Here is a 19,798-nt window from a genome sequence, read left to right on the forward strand (position 1 = left end):
TGTCCTAGTTTACTCACAATCAGAAAAATTTCTTTCACTGTTCCCTTAAGCGCCACTTGCACCATTCTACTAACCCGGGGTTAACTCGTCAAACCGTTAACTTAGTGTCAAATTGTACTGGTAACCATGGTAACTCCAGATTTAACCGGCTAACCTCGGGTTAGTGGTATGGTGCAACTAGCCTTAAGAAGGTTAAGGCACTTTCGTCCCATTAGTATTAGCCAGTCTTCCACGAAATATAGAAAAAACAGTTTCTTGTGCAGGCCGGGCATGAGTTTAAATAAAGTTTTACTTAATAATTTAGACTTTGATATACAGTTTGTATTTAGTGATAGCATATCGGCAATAAGAAATAAATTAAATAATTGCATATTTTATGGGTGATACTGCTAAGACACATATTTTGACTAAGGTGTATACATAGAGTTTGCGAAGTTAGGGCATGTCGAGTTAGAAGCTTGGCTCTAGAAGAGATCTGATAACTTTTTGTCAGTGCGAGCCTTATGGTTTCGTCTTAGTAATATTTTACATGAAAATGTTGTTGGTGGGATTTATATTGTATAAAAAAATATGCTACTCAAAGAAAGGTGTCGCTAGCGACACGTACCTATCGCCAGCCACGTCGTGTGAAGTGGCGCGACGCGACGTTGCCGGACTTCGCTCGACATGTCTGGCGGTATCGCGTGCCTTATGACCCACAATGGCGATATGAGTCGCGCGATGTCGCGCCACATCACTCGATGTCGCCGACGACACGTGTAGTGGATCATTTCATTTGTCCCTTAGTGTTATATGGCATGGCTTAAATCAAATTTGACGTTAGAGTAAATAAAGAAACCGTTAGCAGATAGAACTAAGGTTTATTTTACACTATATCTCGTTGTGGAAGCTACGTTACTTTCTATCTAACTATCCGCCCTGCTTCGCATTCGAAAGTGTTGCGCATCTAGTTTATTTGTCTCTCTATATTACTTACTTAACTATGTAGTTGTAGGTAGTATGTTTTCCATCGCAACCTTCCTTCCATTCTGGGCAAACTGTTCGTTGATGGTACTGCAGTTAACTGTATACGTTAGTGTTCTACGGCCCGGGCAGTGCGTGTCGGTGGTGCAGCAGCGTGATGACGACGTCCACCTCCCCCTCCTCCCCCCCGACGGGCGGCGCCGAGCGCGTGACGCGCGCGCACACGCCGGCCGCCGCGCACCAGCTCCCCGCGCCCGCGCCCGCGCCCGCCTCCGCCTCTGACCACCCTGCCGTCTGCACACCCGTGTCACGGAACTCTGAAAATCAATTCGATTCTTCATATACTTGGTACACCGGACACACGTATGAAAGAAAAAGTGACCAAGCAGACTTCCAATGCCCAGAACTGGGATTTGGGATCGGACCAACGTCTTCGGCATTCGCGACAGAACCTATATAGTAGGACGATACTGGTGGAAATATCTCGAGTACAAACAAGTACACAATATTTGAAACCAGGTCTTTTTGACCATAATTCTATAAGTATATAGTATGAGCAAGTAGCTACTGCTGGGTACTGGGCTACTAGGTAATGTTACTTAAGGCTGCCTTAAGTAAAGAAACATACTATACTTAAGTGTATATACACGGTGTAACATGAGGAAACCGAATAATTGTAACCACGCATTTCTGAGGTCAGAAGAAGTAAAAAATGTAATATGAGTTTAGGTCAATTTCGCCAAAAAAAATTTTTTTTGTTTTGGTCGTTTAAATTTTTTGAATGTATTTCTACATAAAAAATAAATGTTATTGGTAAACTTGTCACTTAAAATTGATTTTTACATTTTTTTTCGTAGAACCTAATTTTTGCAAAGCGTTACTTGTCACTTTTTGACATTTATCAATAAGGATATTTAGACTACGTCCCATAGCAGCAACATCACCATCAAAAAGGCTTTTTACACTATGTAACAATAAAAACTTGTTTTTTTTTTATTAATATCTCTGAAACTAGGCGAATTTCAAAAAAGTTTATAGGACATTTTTGTCTCTAAATATGATCAGGAATACGCTGTTAAAATTATTCGGTTTACTCATGTTACACCGTGTATAGAACATGGTGGCTGACATTACTGTTTTCCCGGAAGAGACAATGTTCATTCTTCAATTCCTATAAGAAAATTATTCATCTCTTTATTTAATTTTGTTCTTAAGTTAGGTTAATTATAATATGAATATAAAAGTAAAATATAAAAACACTTACAAAACAATAAAAAAAAGTTATAAACACATTATAAAAAACCTAACCTAGGGTGCCGCCGGCAGCGGGGCAGGGCCCAAGCTGCCGGTGGTCAGGGCCGCAGAGTGAGGAATCGACGTACTATACGCGCCGTGTCCAAAATTACCGCCTTCTGCATCTGACCCTTGATCCAACCACCTAGCGAGAGTCTCTCTAGGTGTTGGTCGAGACTCTTCGCTATGAGACCGTTCGCTGACACGACTATAGGAACAATGATCGTCGAGTCAACATCCCACATGGCGGTTATCTCGTGAGCTAGGTACTTGCTGGACTTGTCCTTCTCGGCCTTCACGAGATTCTCGTCATGGGGGATGGTAACGTCGACGAGCACGGCCCGGCGCTGCGATCGATCTATCAGCACGATGTCAGGCTTATTGGCTACAATAGTCCTGTCAGTGATGATAGATCGATCCCAATAGAGCGTGGCACGACCATTTTCGAGAACTGTCGCAGGTGAGTACTTGTAGTACGGCACTTCACGGTCCACAAGACCGTATAGGAGGGCAAGTTGCTGGTGAATAATTCTGGCTACGAGATTATGTCTGTGCAAGTACTCGCCGTTAGCAAGATGAGAACAACCGGAGATAATATGCCTGAGTGACTCTCCGGGACGGCGGCATGCCCGACAAATGTCGACCGTACCGTCCTTCAGGATATATCTCCGGTAGTTATTCGTCATGATAACTTCGTCCGCAATTGCACAGGCAAAACCCTCGGTTTCTCCGAAGAGGTCCCCGAAGAGGCCCGTGTAGCTGCTTATCCTTCCATACCGCCTTGCGTTCCTCGGTGCTTAGTACTACAGGTTTGCGCCAGTTCTCGTTCGCCAAGGAGAGCGACGTGAGGCCCCTGTCAGCTGCCACCACATCACGATGCATCCCACACTCGTTGTTGAGGAAATAATTCCTTAGATTGTACACCTCACGGTTGTGGAGATTTTTAGCGTTTAGAAAGCCGCGACCTCCACAAGTCCACATTTCCGTGGGATGTACAATCTCATAACAGACGAGCGTGGGTGCAGCAGAAAATTATTATTATTATTATTTGTATCTCCTTAGATATCACGGGCCCATAATCCCGGTTTTTTGATAGGCTTGCGTGGGGACACAGATCCAACACGTGGAGAGCTTTTATGTCATGTAGAACGCCTGCTGGAACCCGTTCACAGGTGCAACAATAAACACCCATGAACCGGTCTCAGCAGGCATTGGGACTATTGTAGAAAAAAAGAACAGTATACCGGTCTATGGATTGAAGTTTGGGTGGACTATGAGACTGGGTTATTACAAAGACGTACGGATACCTGCCATAACAATGTTTTCACAAGTTCGAGGCAGGCGGTGACTTCCCGCTGACTAGATGGGTCCCTGAAACTGCCGTCGCGAAGACGACCAGGGGCAACATCGGTGTGAGCGGCTCAGGGGTGTCGAGAGGTGTGCGCCGCTTTCTACCCAGTGGCTGTTACCAGCCACTGTGCCAACTCGCGTCTTATGCATCTTTCACTTCCACCCCTGGAGCATATAGCTCTAGCGACTCCTCTCTGGACGGCCAATGAAGGCAAGCCAGAGCTGGGAGTCCTGCGGGTCTCCTTGGGGTCCACTCCGACCGACGAAGACACGCCGGAGACGGAGACCCTGACCGACTCTCGGAAGCACTCGGGTCCGTGGGGTCGTTACTCCCCAACAGCTCGCCACAAGCTGCCCTGCGGGCTTATTATTATTATTTTTTTTGTTTTATTGAGAAACAAACAGTCTTAAAATAAACATATGAGCAACTTACCTAGTAGCTACAAATTAATTTTGGTATAGACCTATAGTTCCCTAATTTACAAAGATAATTTACAATGTATAAAATTAATGTAAACTTACAGTACCCAATTACATAAAAATGGAATAGATGTAAAAGAGAAACGACTCAAATTACAAATTCCAAGAAATGTTCTATATACCTCGACATGTGCGGTACAGACAAGGAGTTAGTAACTCAGTTACCTTGTTTAAAAGAGGCCAAATGTGGTTGCGAGACTCGCCTGTCCGACGCGGGCGCAGGGCGGTACTTCCCGATGTGGCATCTTATGGAGGTGTTCGTAAGGAAGTGCGCGCGCGTGTTGCGCTGCGGGCGACACAGACAGAGCCAGGCGCGCGGGCCGAGGGATAGCGCCACGCAGGCGCCCGCGCAGAGGGACGCGCACGCGCTCAGCGCCACCGCGCGCGCCTCCAGCGCCACGTACAGCGCCGACATCGCCAGCCACGCGACGCCTGTCGTGTATGTCGCCGCGCCGATGAACCTGCGTCATATTATATCCGAAGCAGGTTACACTACTGGCGTCTTGCTGGGCTTACGGTCAGTTGCAATAAACCGATTTTCACCTCTAAAATTGTTCGCTAAAATTTATTGTAGGTCCTTGTAGGTAGGTAGGGTAGGTACCTTGGCAAGTTTTATAGTTCACTGGTGATTGCCGTTGATCAGTCTGCCAAGAGTGGTTGATGCAATTGGCCCTTATTAGTAATGAATGGACTGATATAACAAAGAAATGGACTTGATATGTAAACGACGAAGCAACTTGAACAATTCGTAAATAGGTAATTATTTACGATACAAGTGCGGAAAGTAGGAAACCTATTCGCGCGTGTTGTACAAATTAAACGATAATTTAAGTTTACCTCGTTTCATTGAAGTTATGCGGTAACCGGCGAGTGCGAATCGCGGCAACTGCGCAGCAAGCCAGAAGCAGCAGCGCCGGCGCCAGCGGCAGCAGCTGCGCCGTCGCGCGCTCGCCACCGCACGCGAGCACGGCGCGCGCGCGCCCCGGGTGCAGCAGGCGCGGCGTCGGCGGCCAGCGCGCCGCCGCCCACGCCGCCGCCACCACGCCCGGCGTCACCAGCACCCCCCAGCTGGCCACTTGCGCGCGCGAGGACAGGAGCGGCACGGACTGGCCGCGCTCGGCGCCCGCGACCAGACGCGCGATGCGCACGGTGCGCGCGAGCACAGCCGCGTACACGCCGCCCAGTGCCGGCGCCGCAAGCCTCGCCAGCGCGCACGGCAACGCCGCAGGACGCGCCACTGCTGCCAGCGCGGCTTTAAATAATTAAATTAAACGCATGTTAATTGGCTGTAACTTATAAAACAATGTGCCAAAAAGAAATTTAGATTGTAACTTTCAACATTCTCCCGGTTTGAGATGCGGAGAATTTTAAAAATGATTTGAAGCGGCTAACTAAATTATAATTAGGTCATGGTACGAAAACAACATAAAGAACCCCGATAATAATTCTTAGCTATCAATGTAAATATTACCGAGATGGCAGAGCGCAGCCGCGACCAGCAGCAGCGCGCACAGCTCGCGCGACGCAGACTTGACGACGGGTGTGCCGCGGTGTCGCCAGAACGTCGCCGCGCACAGCGACACGCCCGCCAGCCCCGCGGCGCCCGCGCCGCCCGCCAGCGCGCGCGCCCAGCCGCCGCCGCGCCCGCCGCCCCACTCCACCGGCGACGGTAGGCACACTATCACACCATCTAGCTTTTTAGCCTATATTTTTATTTTGTAACTAACACTACCGTAAAATGGGGTGAGTAGGGTCAAAACTGAAATTAAAACCTCGATAACATGTTATTTTTACATATGAAAACTGAATTGTGTATCTGTATATAATAAGTGTTCCGGACGTTTGTATTTTAGTTTTTATTTTATTTTGGGTAGTTCCATTTCATAACTTTGACGATAAAGAGGAAAACCCACCTCACCCCGTACTCCCCGTAGTGCCTCGTATTTGGAGTGAGAGGGGTTTTCATACAAAGGTGATTTTGGAAGATTGTTGGATCGATTTTTCTTTATTATGCGTATTACTATAGCTCCATTTTAAATTGGAAAACATTATTTTTGTAGCAGTAGCCTTAAAATCCTTTCTCACCCCCCTCTCAAACCTTCTCTCCCCATTCATAACCCACCTCTCCCCTACCTACGCGAAACCTACTCACCCCGTTTTACGGTATTATGGTTCGAAAATGGTCTGAAACAAATCATTTTTTAAGTGAAAACTTCTTTAGCGGCGCTGTGCACTTTTTGTGATGGGGATAAAATGTTAAAGTCGTAACAGGTGTGACGTGACCGTAAGACGTAAGACTAAGACATGACGTCACGTGTGACGGACACTGTTACAATGAGTTTTTCTTTATTGATTTAAATGCCATCTAGTGAGTTTCGTACGTATTCGTACCAGTTTCCCTCAAACTGGTACGAATATAACTCTAGTACTCACAGTTGGCGTTAACCTCAATTATACATAGTGCTGCAAACATTCATTGAGTTTTCACTTCTGCCGGCACTCCCGGAATGCAACCCGTTGTTTTTTTTATTTTCTAAACGATGATCGGTAGGAATACACTACATACCTACCTAATACTTACTACAAAGTATACCTGCTCGTAAGTCGTAAATGTAGTTAATGTAATATAATAAGTAAACATCGGTATCAACGTTCAAATTTCGTGGCAATGTACGGTTGGCAGAAAAATAAATACAAACAAATCACTTAGTATTTTTAACCTTTATTTTGTATATGTAAATAAAAAAGCCCCTAAATAGTACATTTCCTAATTAGGGTGGTAAAACAAAGAAAGGCCGCGCAATCGCAATTGTTGCGGCCCAAGCTGCAAGCGAGGGACGTAATTATGCGATCGAGGGCTTTCTTTATTACCTCCCGTGTTGGAAAAATATGTGCACATTTGGCCAGAAAGCGGCTCTATCCGTACGCGTAGCGTGCGGAAAAAGCCACTTTATGTCCAGGTGTGGCATACAATATTTTACGAGTTAGAATAGATCACTAAAATTTGTTCCGTAGATTTTGCTGTCAATCTTTGACGTCTGTAAGAATATATCCATTTTAAATGACTAAAAGATCTTTCCACGCTGACTGAGGTAATAGGAAGGTATGTCAAGCATTGAAAATTTTGCACACAGTTTTTATTTACACTTTCTGGTATTTCAGCCTCGTTGTTTTTAGATAGTTGGTTAATTATTTGTACAGTCTTATAACCAGGATTTTTCTTTAATACACTTTTTAATTTAAAATAAACTTTTCTGGCATTTTGATGTAACCTTAACGTTGATATTTTTTTTTGCAAACCATGAACAATGTTTAATGATTCTGCTAGACTCAGTTTTGGATCCTCCAATAATTTTATTGACTTAGCAATTATACTAAAGTGTGTATCGACGAATAGTAACTCAGTTTTTAAATTCCGGTTACGGAAAATTTTTTTTGCTTTAGAAATTGCACTCGCTTCACGCGGATTTAAGGCATCGATGACAGATTTGATTTTATCATAATGCATGTGATAATATGAGGCAGCATTTATATGTAACCATGTTCCCCATCTTGTTATCACGGGTCGGGGTGGTAGAGGAATATTTACACACATTTGATGAAATAATTTTGTCCTTGAAGGAGCGTTACGAAATATTTTTTTGATACAGTCAATCAAACTGTTTATGGTCGGGTAAAGACTTCTAATTATCTCTGCGACTCGATTACATCCATGTGCTATGCATGTTACATGAGTCATATTTTTATATTTCTGAACAAGGTTTTTAGCTGCTTTTACCATGTAGGAACCGGCATCCGTTATAAAAAATAATAATTTATCCATGTTTTTTTTGTATTCATCGCCCCAAAGATCTTCAAGGGTTTCCTCAACGAGTATGGTTATTGTCGAATGGTTAGTCGCCTCCAATACATTAGAAGCAAATAAATGTGGCTGGGTACTAGTTCCATCTAGAGCTCCGATCAAAATATTTGCCACTTTTTTTCCCGCGGAATCTGATGTTTCATCAACACTGAGGTAAATCATTTTATTTTGTAATTTCTCTTTCAATTCATTTTTTTTCTTTTTATACAATTCAGGTAAGCATTTTACTCGTATTTTTGTTTCACTCGGCACAGTAATATCGTTTCCATATTTATGATTTAAAAGGTTTTCTACAAAATTTCTAAATTTAGGATTGTCTAATTTTGACCACGGTATATTCCAACAAATCATAAACTCTGTTAAATCTTTATTAAATTTTTCTTGTGCATTATTTTTATGAATTTTGTTGTGTAAATCTGTTTTTAAATGGCGGTCGATACTAGATTTAGAGGGAAATAATTTCGAATTACACAATTTGCAATATACGATATCGTCTTTAATTTCGAAATCAGCATTATCTCGTATTATATCCTGTAAATGGCAGCGTGAATCAGATAATTTATCTTGATGAGATTTTGATTTCAAATGTTTCTCTATATTGTACCTTTTCTTTTTTATATTCATTTCGCAAATAGTACAGCAAGCACCTTCGTTAGTGAATATAAAATCAGTATACTGCGTCAAATCCATTTTCTCAAGTCTGATAGGGAGTTGGGTAAAGATTTATCAATGCTAAATTGTAGTTGTAAGTGTTTTTAAGAACTATTATCGTTGAAGATTTTACCACATATTATTTTGCATGACAATTAAATTGACATTTGTTGCCTATTTGGCATTTAGAATTTTTTTTACAAATGGATAATGAAATGAGTATTGAGGTTCTATGACGTATTAAGAATATAAACCTCTTTAAATATATGTACAGTTTACCAAAGTACGATTAAGAATAAAAATAAATTAAATGTTATTTATTACTAATAAATAAAACAATGATACCTATGTATTTCTTTTTTTGCGACCCTTACCAAGTGCCACGAAATTTGAACGTTGATACCGATGTTTAAATTAATAAGTGATAAATGTGATTGCGTGATGAATTGATGATTATATCTTGCAGTTTTGTAAACGTATTGGGATCCTATTGGACAGGGTTGTTAGGTTTTACATGTAAATTTACAAGGTTATCGAGTAGCTTGCTGTAAAGGGGTGGCTTGATGGAGACATTGGACACCAACCAAGTTTCGACGCTTCTAGCGCCTATATAGCGGGAGTTGTGAAACAGGCAAAGATAAGCGCTTACATTTCCTGTTCACATCGGGTCTGTGTCCTGGCGGGCAGAGCCGGCAGCCGGCGAGCGGCGGCGCGCGCGTCACGGCGAGCGGCGCGCACGGCACGCACGACCAGCAGCACGGCGCGCGCCGCGCCGCGCCTCCCGCCTCCGACCCGCCCGCCGCGCGCGCCCACTGCCCCGGCGCGCACGGCGCCGAGCACACCGCCTCCGTGCCCGCTGCACGCCTGTCACCATCAATCACTACATTCATTCATGGTTAAGAGTCACACGACTCCAAAGAGCGTGTTGCTAGGCCAACTTGAATAAAGCATACACGTATTTTGAGTTTGAATTTGAAGTACTTAGCCGCCTAAAAGCCGCTCTCATACAATCGAAGTTCAAGTGAGTGGTACCTCTCGGGCGCATGCCGGCCGCCGCGCAGATGCAGCTGGCCGCGCCGCCAGCGGCCCACACGCACGTAATGCCATACCTCCCCCTCTTCGTCCCCGGCCGCGCCCGTCTCTGCATTGCCCGGCGCGCGTTCGAAGCTCATCACGTCATACTCACTCAACCTGCCCAATAAACAAAACTGTTCCCTTTGCAGTTACAGAAGATACAGAAAGTCATACCTACCCAGTGTAAATTTCCAACAAAGACAATATTCAATATCACGGTTCATGCGATACAAATAGCAATATTTAGGCAGAGTGAATTAATGTTTAAAGAAATCAAATTAAAGTGACTGTGAATCAAAATAACGTTTTAAATAAAAGCAAGTGCAATTTTGTAGTGCAACTGACTCGGGCGGCGGGTCGCCGTTTTCGTCGAAGGCGACCTGCGCGCCGTCGGGTGCAGTGAAGCGCACGCGCTGGAGGTACGCCTGGTAGAGCGACACGTTGAAGGGCAGCATGGCGGCGCACAGGCCGGGCCGGGCGCCGCAGCGCGCCGCGCGCATGGCGTGCAGCGCGTGCGCGAGCGCGTACACGCCGCGCACCACCAGCGCCAGCTTCGGCTCCTGTGAGTAGCCGCGAGCTAGCGACTCTGTGCCTTGAAAAACCGTTAGGTTCATTTTATACGATGTAGCACGGCTGCTTCAAGTATCGCAAATATATACATTATGGCTTGGCTTTGAAGTGCGAGAGATATTTTTATCTGCCTATAGAAATGATTGTTATATACCAACCAGTACAGGCTTGAACTCCAACGGGCGGGTTCGCTGCTAACGAACAGTTGAATTTCTGTTCCCAAAATTCCTGCAACAGAACATTAGGTAGGTATGTTCAGAATGCAGTGAAAATTCTTATTGAAATTGGTTGAAACATGCTATTATTTATTTAACATTTTATTATGGTTATAAATAATCAGTAGCCAATATCAATGAACACTTTTAATTTTATGTCCGTTTGTATCTACATCCCGCACACTGGGAGCAGTCTTCGTTCTTTGAAATCTTCACGGGAGACTTCACATATTTGTTAGTTTTGTTTATTGCAACTTTTCTTCACTTAACAGCAAGAGATTGAACGGTTACCTGGAACCAGGGGTTCCTGGTGTTGTTCCTGGGGTGCAGATTGTGGTAGTGAGTGTCGAAGCCGGCAAGATAGGGCGACCGGATGCGCAGCGTGAGCGCGCCGTCAGCCGGCGCCTGCAGGCCGGCCACCACGTCCCCGCGGTCGGCCCAGCCGTCGCTGCCCACCAGCCGCAGCCGCCGCGCCGGCGACCGCGCCATGCCCGCCAGCAGCGCGCGCGCTGTCCGACCCTCGCACCTGTTACCAAATTAGAATGGCTACAAATATAATGACCACCAAAAAATACCTTGGTCCCCTAAATAAAAAAACATGCTTGCCAAAAAAAAAAACATTGAACACCAAAAAAATAAGGCCTAAAAATACAAAACTACCACCGTTTTAATTACGACTGCACTTCTAATTGTATTCAAATACCAAATATATTGAATGATCACCAAAAATCACCAAATCTCGAAGACCAAATTAATGCGATATTTTCACCTAAATAAACCAATACGATTACCAAAAAATGTAAAATGATGCCAAAATGACTAGCCCCTCACGCTTAACCCCCCGTACCCCGCACCGCATACTTACCTAACCTAACTTACTGTTCTAGTAGCATTTCCTTAAACCGCTATCCTTGAACTGCTATCAGTTAAGTGGGTTAGGTTTGGTTTGTACTGCGACCTTTACAGAAACGAAATACTGCTAAAAAAGTGGGTTAGGTTAGGTTTGAATAGCGATCCTTACAGAAACGAAATGCTACTAGAAAAGTGGGTTGGGTTAGGTACAGAAACGAAATGATACTAGAAAAGTAGGTTAGGTTAGATTTGAACTGCGACCTTTACAGAAACAAAATGCTACTATAAAAGGGGGTTAGGTTAGGTTAGAACTGCGACCCTCACAGAACCGAACTGCTTTCAGATACGTAGGTTAGTTCAGGTTAGAACTGCGACCCTTACATATAGGAAATGCTGCTAGAAAAGTTGGTTAGGTTAGGTTTGAACTGCGACCCTTACAGAAACGAAATCCTACTAGAAAAGTGGGTTAGTTTAGGTTTGAAATGCGACTGTTACAGAAATTAAATTCTACTAGAAAAAGGTGACGAAGTGCATTAATTAATTTAATAGGATAACGATATACATATTAAATATAGTTGGTAAAGCAGATCTTGTCAGTAGAAAAATATAGGCGCGAAGGGTTATTGTCTCATAGAAAATTTGAATTTCGCGCTTTTGTTCTTCTGACAAGGTTTGTTTGACCGTCTATATTTCCACATTTTTAGTTAAAAAGTGGCCAAGTGCGAGTCGGACTCGCCCATGAAGGGTTCCGTAGCAGCAAGTAGGTAAGTTAATAAAAATGCGGTTTACGATTTATGACGATTAAAAAAAAACTACTCACTAGATCTCGTTCAAACCAATTTTCGGTGGAAGTTTGCATGGTAATGTACATCATATATTTATATATTTTTTTAGTTTTTTCATTCTCTTATTCTAGAAGTTACGGGGCGGGGGACACACACACACACACGCATTTTACCACTTTAGAAGTGTCTCTCGCGCAAACTATTCAGTTCAGAAAAAAATGATATTAGAAATCTCAAAATATCATTTTTGAAGACCTATCCAAAGATACCGGAATTTAATGAAAAAAAAAATTAAGTTTCAGTTCTAAGTATGGGGGACCCCCAAAATTTATTGTATTTTTTCTATTTTTGTGTGAAAATTTTAATGCGGTTCACAGAATACATCTACTTACCAAGTTTCAACAGTACCTATAGTTCTTATAGTTTCGGAAAAAAGTGGCTGTGACATACGGACGGACAGACAGACAGACAGACATGATGAATCTATAAGGGTTCCGTTTTTTGCCATTTGGCTACGGAACCCTAAAAAGTGGTTACAATTTTGGTGGTCATTTACTATTTTTGGGTTTACAAGTATTATTTTGGAGTCTTTGGCTTTAATAGGATAGCAAGATTTAAAAATTTGGTTATAATTTTACATCATCAGAAAAGGTATAACATCCTATAGAAGTGGTATACGCGTGCCTCCGTGAGGGACAAGACATACGCAATCAACAATGGTGCATTCCACGGGCTGTCCCGTACAAATGCATTGTATTTCCTGTGTTGCGACTTTTTTCTCGGCATTTAAAGCAGGCGATTATTTTTCTGTGCATATTTTTGACCATTTGTCATAGAAAAGGAAACTCTTATCTTTAAATCTTCATAAACTTCGCGTTTGTACGGGACAACGGTAGACAATTTCATGGAATGCTCCAATATTAAAAACACGTTTTAACATTCCTGACAATATACCAAACACAATCTACGTAATTCGGTCGGGTTATTTGTTGCCCACCATAAACCATACTAAATTTATGGTGGGGAACAAACAAAAAGTGAGACTGTGACAAGGACAAGCTATAATACCGCTTTCTCTATTACTCCTACTGAAAGTTCTTTAAGTGTATCTCGTTCGGTCATTTGGCCCCTCCCGCGTTTCATCTCTATATTATTGAAATACATTTTAGAATAGAAATACATTTATTTATGACAAACAAATACAGATGACAAAAACATGTTGACAAATATACAATGTATAACATTTAGTGAAAAATGCCATAAAAGGGTCACAACTCAGAATGTTGCTGGCAAAGCCAGCGCTGTTCTTCCGTTGTATTTTCGGTTATTTTCCGTTGTATTGTATTGTACCTCTATGATTAAAATGGAGTTCTATTTTTGGTGGTCATTTACTATTTTTGGGTTTACAATGATTATTTTGGTGTCATTTTCTTCAATAGGATAGCAAGATATAAAAAGGTTACCATTTCACATTAAAATGGGATTTGAAATTTGTAAATGATTTACTATTTTAGGGTTAATAATGATTAGTTTGGTGTCATTTTCTTTAATAAGATAGCAAAATGTAATAAAATTGGTAATCATTTCACATTAAAATGGTGTTATAATTTTGGTGATCATTTATTATTTTAGGGTGGTAAAATAATTGTATTGGTGTTAAATTTTGCTATATCTGGTGATCAGTTAAATAGCAGCCAATTAGAAGGGTTTTGCTGTACCGTAAAATGGGGTGAGTCGGGTCAAAACAGAAATTAAAAAATCAATAACATTTTATTTTTACATATGAAAACTGAATGGTGTATATAGTAAGTGTGTGTTGTGTGTGTTTTTATTTTATTTTGGGTAGTTCCATTTCATAACTTTGACGATAAAGAGGAAAACCCACCTCACCCCGTAGTGCTTCGTATTTGGGGTGAGAGGGGTTTTCATACAAAGATGATTTTGGTAGATTGTTGGATCGATATTTTTTATTATGCGTATTACTATAGCTCCATTTTAAATTGGAATATATTATTTTTGTAGCAGTAGCCTTAAAATCCCTTCTCACCCCCCTCTCAAACCTTCTCTCCCCATTCATAAACCACTTCATCCCGCGAAACCTACTCACCCCGTTTTACGGTTGTCCATCAAAGTTAAAACTTGGCATTCGTTCTATGATGAACTATAAGGTTCTATAATGAACTGCAAGGTTACTCTAGCAATTAAGAATAGACTTTAAAAAGCCTACTATTCTTAATTAATTAATTACACCTGTTATTAATTTCGAACAAAAATCTTAGTATAAGTACTTCTGTATTCTTCACAAATTTGTCATATTAGTTATAAATAATATGACACAACGGTTCAGCATAGATCTATCGTTGTGTCTAACATTTCGAGCATTAGTAAGCCTCGGCATCCACCTCTTGCAACTCGGACGCGACACAGCCCTCCTCCTCGCGCGTGACTCACCAGCACACAGCGACCCGCGGGCCGCGCGCCAGTCTCTCCCACCGCGTCTACCTCGGCCGGCGCGCAGCCCTTCCTCGCGCGTGACTCACCAGCACACAGCGACCCGCGGGCCCCGCGCCAGTCTCTCCAGCACCGCATCTACCTCGGCCGGCGCGGGCGCGGCGCGCAGCCCTTCCTCGCGCGTGACTCACCAGCACACAGCGACCCGCGGGCCCCGCGCCAGTCTCTCCAGCGCCGCATCTACCTCAGCCGGCGCGGGCGCGGCGCGCAGCCCTTCCTCGCGCGTGACTCACCAGCACACAGCGACCCGCGGGCCCCGCGCCAGTCTCTCCAGCACCGCATCTACCTCGGCCGGCGCGGGCGCGGCGCGCAGCCCTTCCTCGCGCGTGACTCACCAGCACACAGCGACCCGCGGGCCCCGCGCCAGTCTCTCCAGCACCGCATCTACCTCGGCCGGCGCGGGCGCGGCGCGCAGCCCTTCCTCGCGCGTGACTCACCAGCACACAGCGACCCGCGGGCCCCGCGCCAGTCTCTCCAGCACCGCATCTACCTCGGCCGGCGCGGGCGCGGCGCGCAGCCCTTCCTCGCGCGTGACTCACCAGCACACAGCGACCCGCGGGCCCCGCGCCAGTCTCTCCAGCACCGCATCTACCTCGGCCGGCGCGGGCGCGGCGCGCAGCCCTTCCTCGCGCGTGACTCACCAGCACACAGCGACCCGCGGGCCCCGCGCCAGTCTCTCCAGCGCCGCATCTACCTCGGGCGGCGCGGGCGCGGCGCGCAGCCCTTCCTCGCGCGTGACTCACCAGCACACAGCGACCCGCGGGCCCCGCGCCAGTCTCTCCAGCACCGCATCTACCTCGGCCGGCGCGGGCGCGGCGCGCAGCCCTTCCTCGCGCGTGACTCACCAGCACACAGCGACCCGCGGGCCCCGCGCCAGTCTCTCCAGCACCGCATCTACCTCGGCCGGCGCGGGCGCGGCGCGCAGCCCTTCCTCGCGCGTGACTCACCAGCACACAGCGACCCGCGGGCCCCGCGCCAGTCTCTCCAGCGCCGCATCTACCTCGGGCGGCGCGGGCGCGGCGCGCAGCCCTTCCTCGCGCGTGACTCACCAGCACACAGCGACCCGCGGGCCCCGCGCCAGTCTCTCCAGCACCGCATCTACCTCGGCCGGCGCGGGCGCGGCGCGCAGCCCTTCCTCGCGCGTGACTCACCAGCACACAGCGACCCGCGGGCCCCGCGCCAGTCTCTCCAGCACCGCATCTACCTCGGCCGGCGCGGGCGCGGCGCGCAGCCCCTCCTCGCGCGCCACGCACACGCCGCCCACTAGCGCCTCCTCGCGGAACGCTGCCATGCCGCTCTGCCCGTAGCTCTCTGTAACGACTCACACTGCCTGATTCAAGCTTTAAGATACGCTAATTAATAGAAACGATACGGATTTGATGTGTCAGTGTCGTTTTTTTTGGCACTGACGTATCTAATCCATATCGTTTCTAGATCTATTAATTGACGTAAAAGTATCTTAAAGTTCGAATCGGGCCGACATGCTTTAAACCATCTAGCCCTGGTATTGTAACGTAGTACATTTTCTTAAATCTTGATTTTTTTTTTTGGGATAAATCATAGGTACTTAAAAATATACTTAATACCTTTTTCTTATATCAATGATTTTAACAATGTCCCAAACAAACTCTATTGGTTGCATATTTCTGTGCATATGCATTCCGATGCACTTTTTGATGCTTATCTGTGTCGGGGTTGTCATATATGTAATTAAAATAATTAAAACTATAGGTATTTTTGTTGTCACTCCAAGACAACTTTGAAGATTTAGGTATTGATTTTTTAGGTAATAATAATTTAGATATAACGATTACCGTCGCCCATGGATGAACACCAGAGGGGTTGTAAGTGCGTTGCCGACCTTTAAGAGGCTATAATCTATTAAGATGATGGTTTTCTGCTAGATATAGATACATATCTTAGCAGTGCAATCAGTTACTGTAAAGTTCTATAAAGTCCAAGTATTTTATAGTACAAATATAGATGGATAGACTTGCTATACAGGGTGTCCCAAGTAGGGTTTGCTCCCGGGAAATACCGGAACCGAAAGTACCGGGAATTCCCGGGATTTAGAGCCAAGCAAAGAACCGGGATTTCAAAATTAAATTCCCGGTACTTTCGGGATTTTCGGGACTAATATTTCCGGTACAATATTTGACTGTTTTCTGTTACTTAGCATGACATATCATGTTTTTTAAAGAAATATACTATATAAATCCATTGCTGACGCTAATACTTTTACGGCTGACCATATATTAAAGCAAAACAAAAATAGTCAATGGGTTTGACCAACAAAATAATATAGCGTATTTTGAAACTATACGAGTGTTTGTACGATATATAATTTTATACGAATAATTAGTTAGTTGTATACTAAATACGAGCAAAAACTAGAGAGAATTGTGTAATTAATAAAATATTCCTTTTAATCCGAATACGGTATAAGAAACTCTTAATGATAATCAGAATGACATTTTAAAATGAATTAAAATATTATAGTGACATGTTCTCTCCTTGGTAAATTCTTAATTGTGGCTGCAAGTTGCAGCCTGCAACAACTTCTTGATTCTTCCTATTGATAGTTCTATTATTATATGTATGTTGGTAAACAATCCCTGCCCTAGCCCATTTTGAACGCATGTGAAAATGATTAATTAAAAAATTTCACGAAACGGCAAGAAAAAAATTAATGATGATATTATCTGAGCCACTATTCAGTTTTTGTCGATGTTTTTCAACAAAGATAGTAAAAATATCAAATGTAATTTAGGATTAAACCAAATTATATTATTTAATACCTAGTATAGTAAGCAGATAGTACCTAGTATAGGCAATCCATATCACAGTTAATATAGGCAATGATTGTGTGGCTTGAAGACACATAATTATTATAGTAAAAAAGAAGTGTGTGTGCCTTCCTTATGGTACTTTTTATACTGTACTAATGTTTAGAGAAATATTCATGATCGTTTTAGGATTATTTTACCGAAAATTGTGGTAAAAACTGATTTTTGAAGGCAGTCCCGAAAGTACCGAAAATACCGGGAAATCCCGGTTCCATTTTTACCTGGTACCGAAAATCCCGGTTCTTTTAAACAGTACCGGTTCTGCAATCCCTCCCAAGACTATGGGACATCAAGGGAAAGTACCTTAAATATCGTAGATAGGATATTTTGCTCAGAGAAGACATTATTTTAATTTAAAAAACAATTTAAACTGCATTCATAGATTTTTAAATAATTACATGGTTCAACCGGGAATCGAACCCGCTACACGAGAAAAAAAATCAACCTGTAGTTTTATCATACCGATCGAAAGGCTTCATTATAAGGATTATTTTTTGCTACAAAACATAGTGTCAAAAATAAAAGGAAGACCATGAATTTTAACATTTGATGTGAAATTTAGCGAAATAATTGATTATTTCGACGAAGAGTGCGACTTTGTATTCAACAGAATGGGACTCGGCCGGTCGGTGTGCACGGCGTGCACGTAGGTCCAGTTGTGCGCGCGCACCAGCAGGCGCGCCTGGTGCCGGTCGGACGGCACCACGCGGAAGAACGTCGCGAAGCTATACGCACCGTCGGTGTGCACGGCGTGCACATATGTCCAGTTGTGCGCGCGCAGCAGCGCCACCAGCAGGCGCGCCTGGTGCCGGTCGGACGGCACCACGCGGAAGAACGTCGCGAAGCGCGCGCGATCCGACAGCTCGCGCGACGTCGCTGAATACGACACCTGAAGCCAAAGTCTGTGCTTTACAGTGTAGGTATACTGGGACCGTTCATATCGGGAACCCTCACACTACCTATATTATACCGTCTCCTGAGCGTCGGAGAGTGTGGGGTGGCTCGTTAGTGGGATCGTTCACATCGTTTATATCAGCGATCGTCGGCGACTAAGTACTCGACTAGTCAATAGTGCGACGGTCGAATTGAACAGCATGCACACACGCAACCATTAGTTAGTTCGACTAACGTAAATAGTAAGTAAGTGCAGGATGGATGGATGGATGGAATCTAACTTGCGGGATGGAGAAGAGCTGCAGCAGGTTCTGCACCTGCACGGCGGCGGCGCTGGCGCCAGGCCCCAGCACGCCCAGCAGCGGCGCCCTCTCCTGCAACCGACAACCTGATAACTATACAACATACTCAATGTGGCTCACAAACAGGCTTGCGGGCAAGAATTTCATTTTTGAAAAACTTTTATCGCTGAACACTGACTGTATTTTTCTTTGAACAGGCTCACCGTATCACAAACAAAACAACGGCTGCGTATAATTCCTATGTACTCATGGCTACCTCCTGAGTCCTTCATCAGATCAGCTCGATGGCCTCGAATATTTTAGCTATTTAATTCAGGCAACAAGGCCCATATTACAAATACCTTACAGACTAACATACATATGTATTTTATAAACTTAAAACTAAACACTATTTAGACGACAAAACGGCGTGGCTCCGTTGTGTCGGCTGCTCTTGTGTCGGATTCGGCAGTTTGCCCCGGAACCTCCGAAACACGACACCTTTCGGCCAGAAGTCGGCGCACTCGATGGTCCCCTGCAGCGGTCGCGGCACGCGCACCACAAAAGAGTTGAAGTGCACGTAGTGGCGCGATCGAAACTGGAACACCCTCAGCGCCTAATATTGCATTGTCACTTTCATATGTATGTGAGAGGAGAGATAGATTTGAACTGAAAATATTTACATACTCGTACAGGGAACCTTTTAATTTACCTAAACTTTTTTGACCAAAGGTCATTGGGCATTTTGTTCGGACATATGACCCACAGCGTACACAAACGAAATAGGGCTAGGTATGTAGGTAAATGTATGCTACACAGTGGTATGAGTCGCATTCTTGCAAGCCACGGGAGAATTGAGAAAAAAATAAAAATCATTTCTTATCATTAATAGCATTTTTGCAATGAATTAAGTCAGAACTATTGGAATTATTTCAAAAATACTTTGAATAGCTGCTGTTATATTGCGTTGCTGTTGTTATATTGTTTAATATCAAGAGGAACAAAAATAAAATCCAGTTCTAAAAAAAACAATATTTTTATTCTGCTTGATGAAAATCAATTGTTAATTCGTCTAAAAAGGCAGCAGGCGCGAAATAAAGGGGGAATCACCTTTCACCACACGGCTGGGGGCTGGGATACTCTTCGAGCCCAGCTCCGAGGCGGAGTACCG

The 19,798-nt window shown here is 44.2% G+C and overlaps 1 protein-coding gene across 1 annotated transcript; it reads right to left on the reverse strand.

Annotated features, from left to right (window-relative positions):
- Nucleotides 1-1,080: 1,080 nt before the first annotated feature.
- Nucleotides 1,081-15,897, reverse strand: LOC134668736 (metabotropic glutamate receptor 1-like). The gene is made up of 9 exons (XM_063526215.1): nt 15,758-15,897; nt 10,750-10,984; nt 10,402-10,471; nt 10,019-10,265; nt 9,632-9,790; nt 9,249-9,463; nt 4,924-5,338; nt 4,252-4,547; nt 1,081-1,280 (listed from the first exon to the last, which is right to left on the reverse strand). The coding sequence occupies exons 1-9, from the start codon at nt 15,895-15,897 to the stop codon at nt 1,081-1,083; spliced, it is 1,977 nt and encodes a 658-aa protein (XP_063382285.1).
- Between the last annotated feature and the right edge of the window lie 3,901 nt (nt 15,898-19,798).

The sequence above is a fragment of the Cydia fagiglandana genome, chromosome 1 (assembly GCF_963556715.1).
Source record: "Cydia fagiglandana chromosome 1, ilCydFagi1.1, whole genome shotgun sequence".
Lineage (NCBI taxonomy): Eukaryota > Metazoa > Arthropoda > Insecta > Lepidoptera > Tortricidae > Cydia > Cydia fagiglandana.

Bases quoted from the DNA above. Each gene is read 5' to 3' on its own strand.
- LOC134668736 (XM_063526215.1), bottom strand. From the start codon at position 15,897: ATGGCAGCGTTCCGCGAGGAGGCGCTAGTGGGCGGCGTGTGCGTGGCG. The intron at 10,472-10,749 runs GTAACCGTTCAA...GTTCTGTTGCAG, and splicing joins CCAGGAACCCCTGGTTCCAG to GAATTTTGGGAACAGAAATT. The intron at 9,791-10,018 runs GTCAGTTGCACT...TTTATTGGGCAG, and splicing joins AACGGCGACCCGCCGCCCGA to GTTGAGTGAGTATGACGTGA.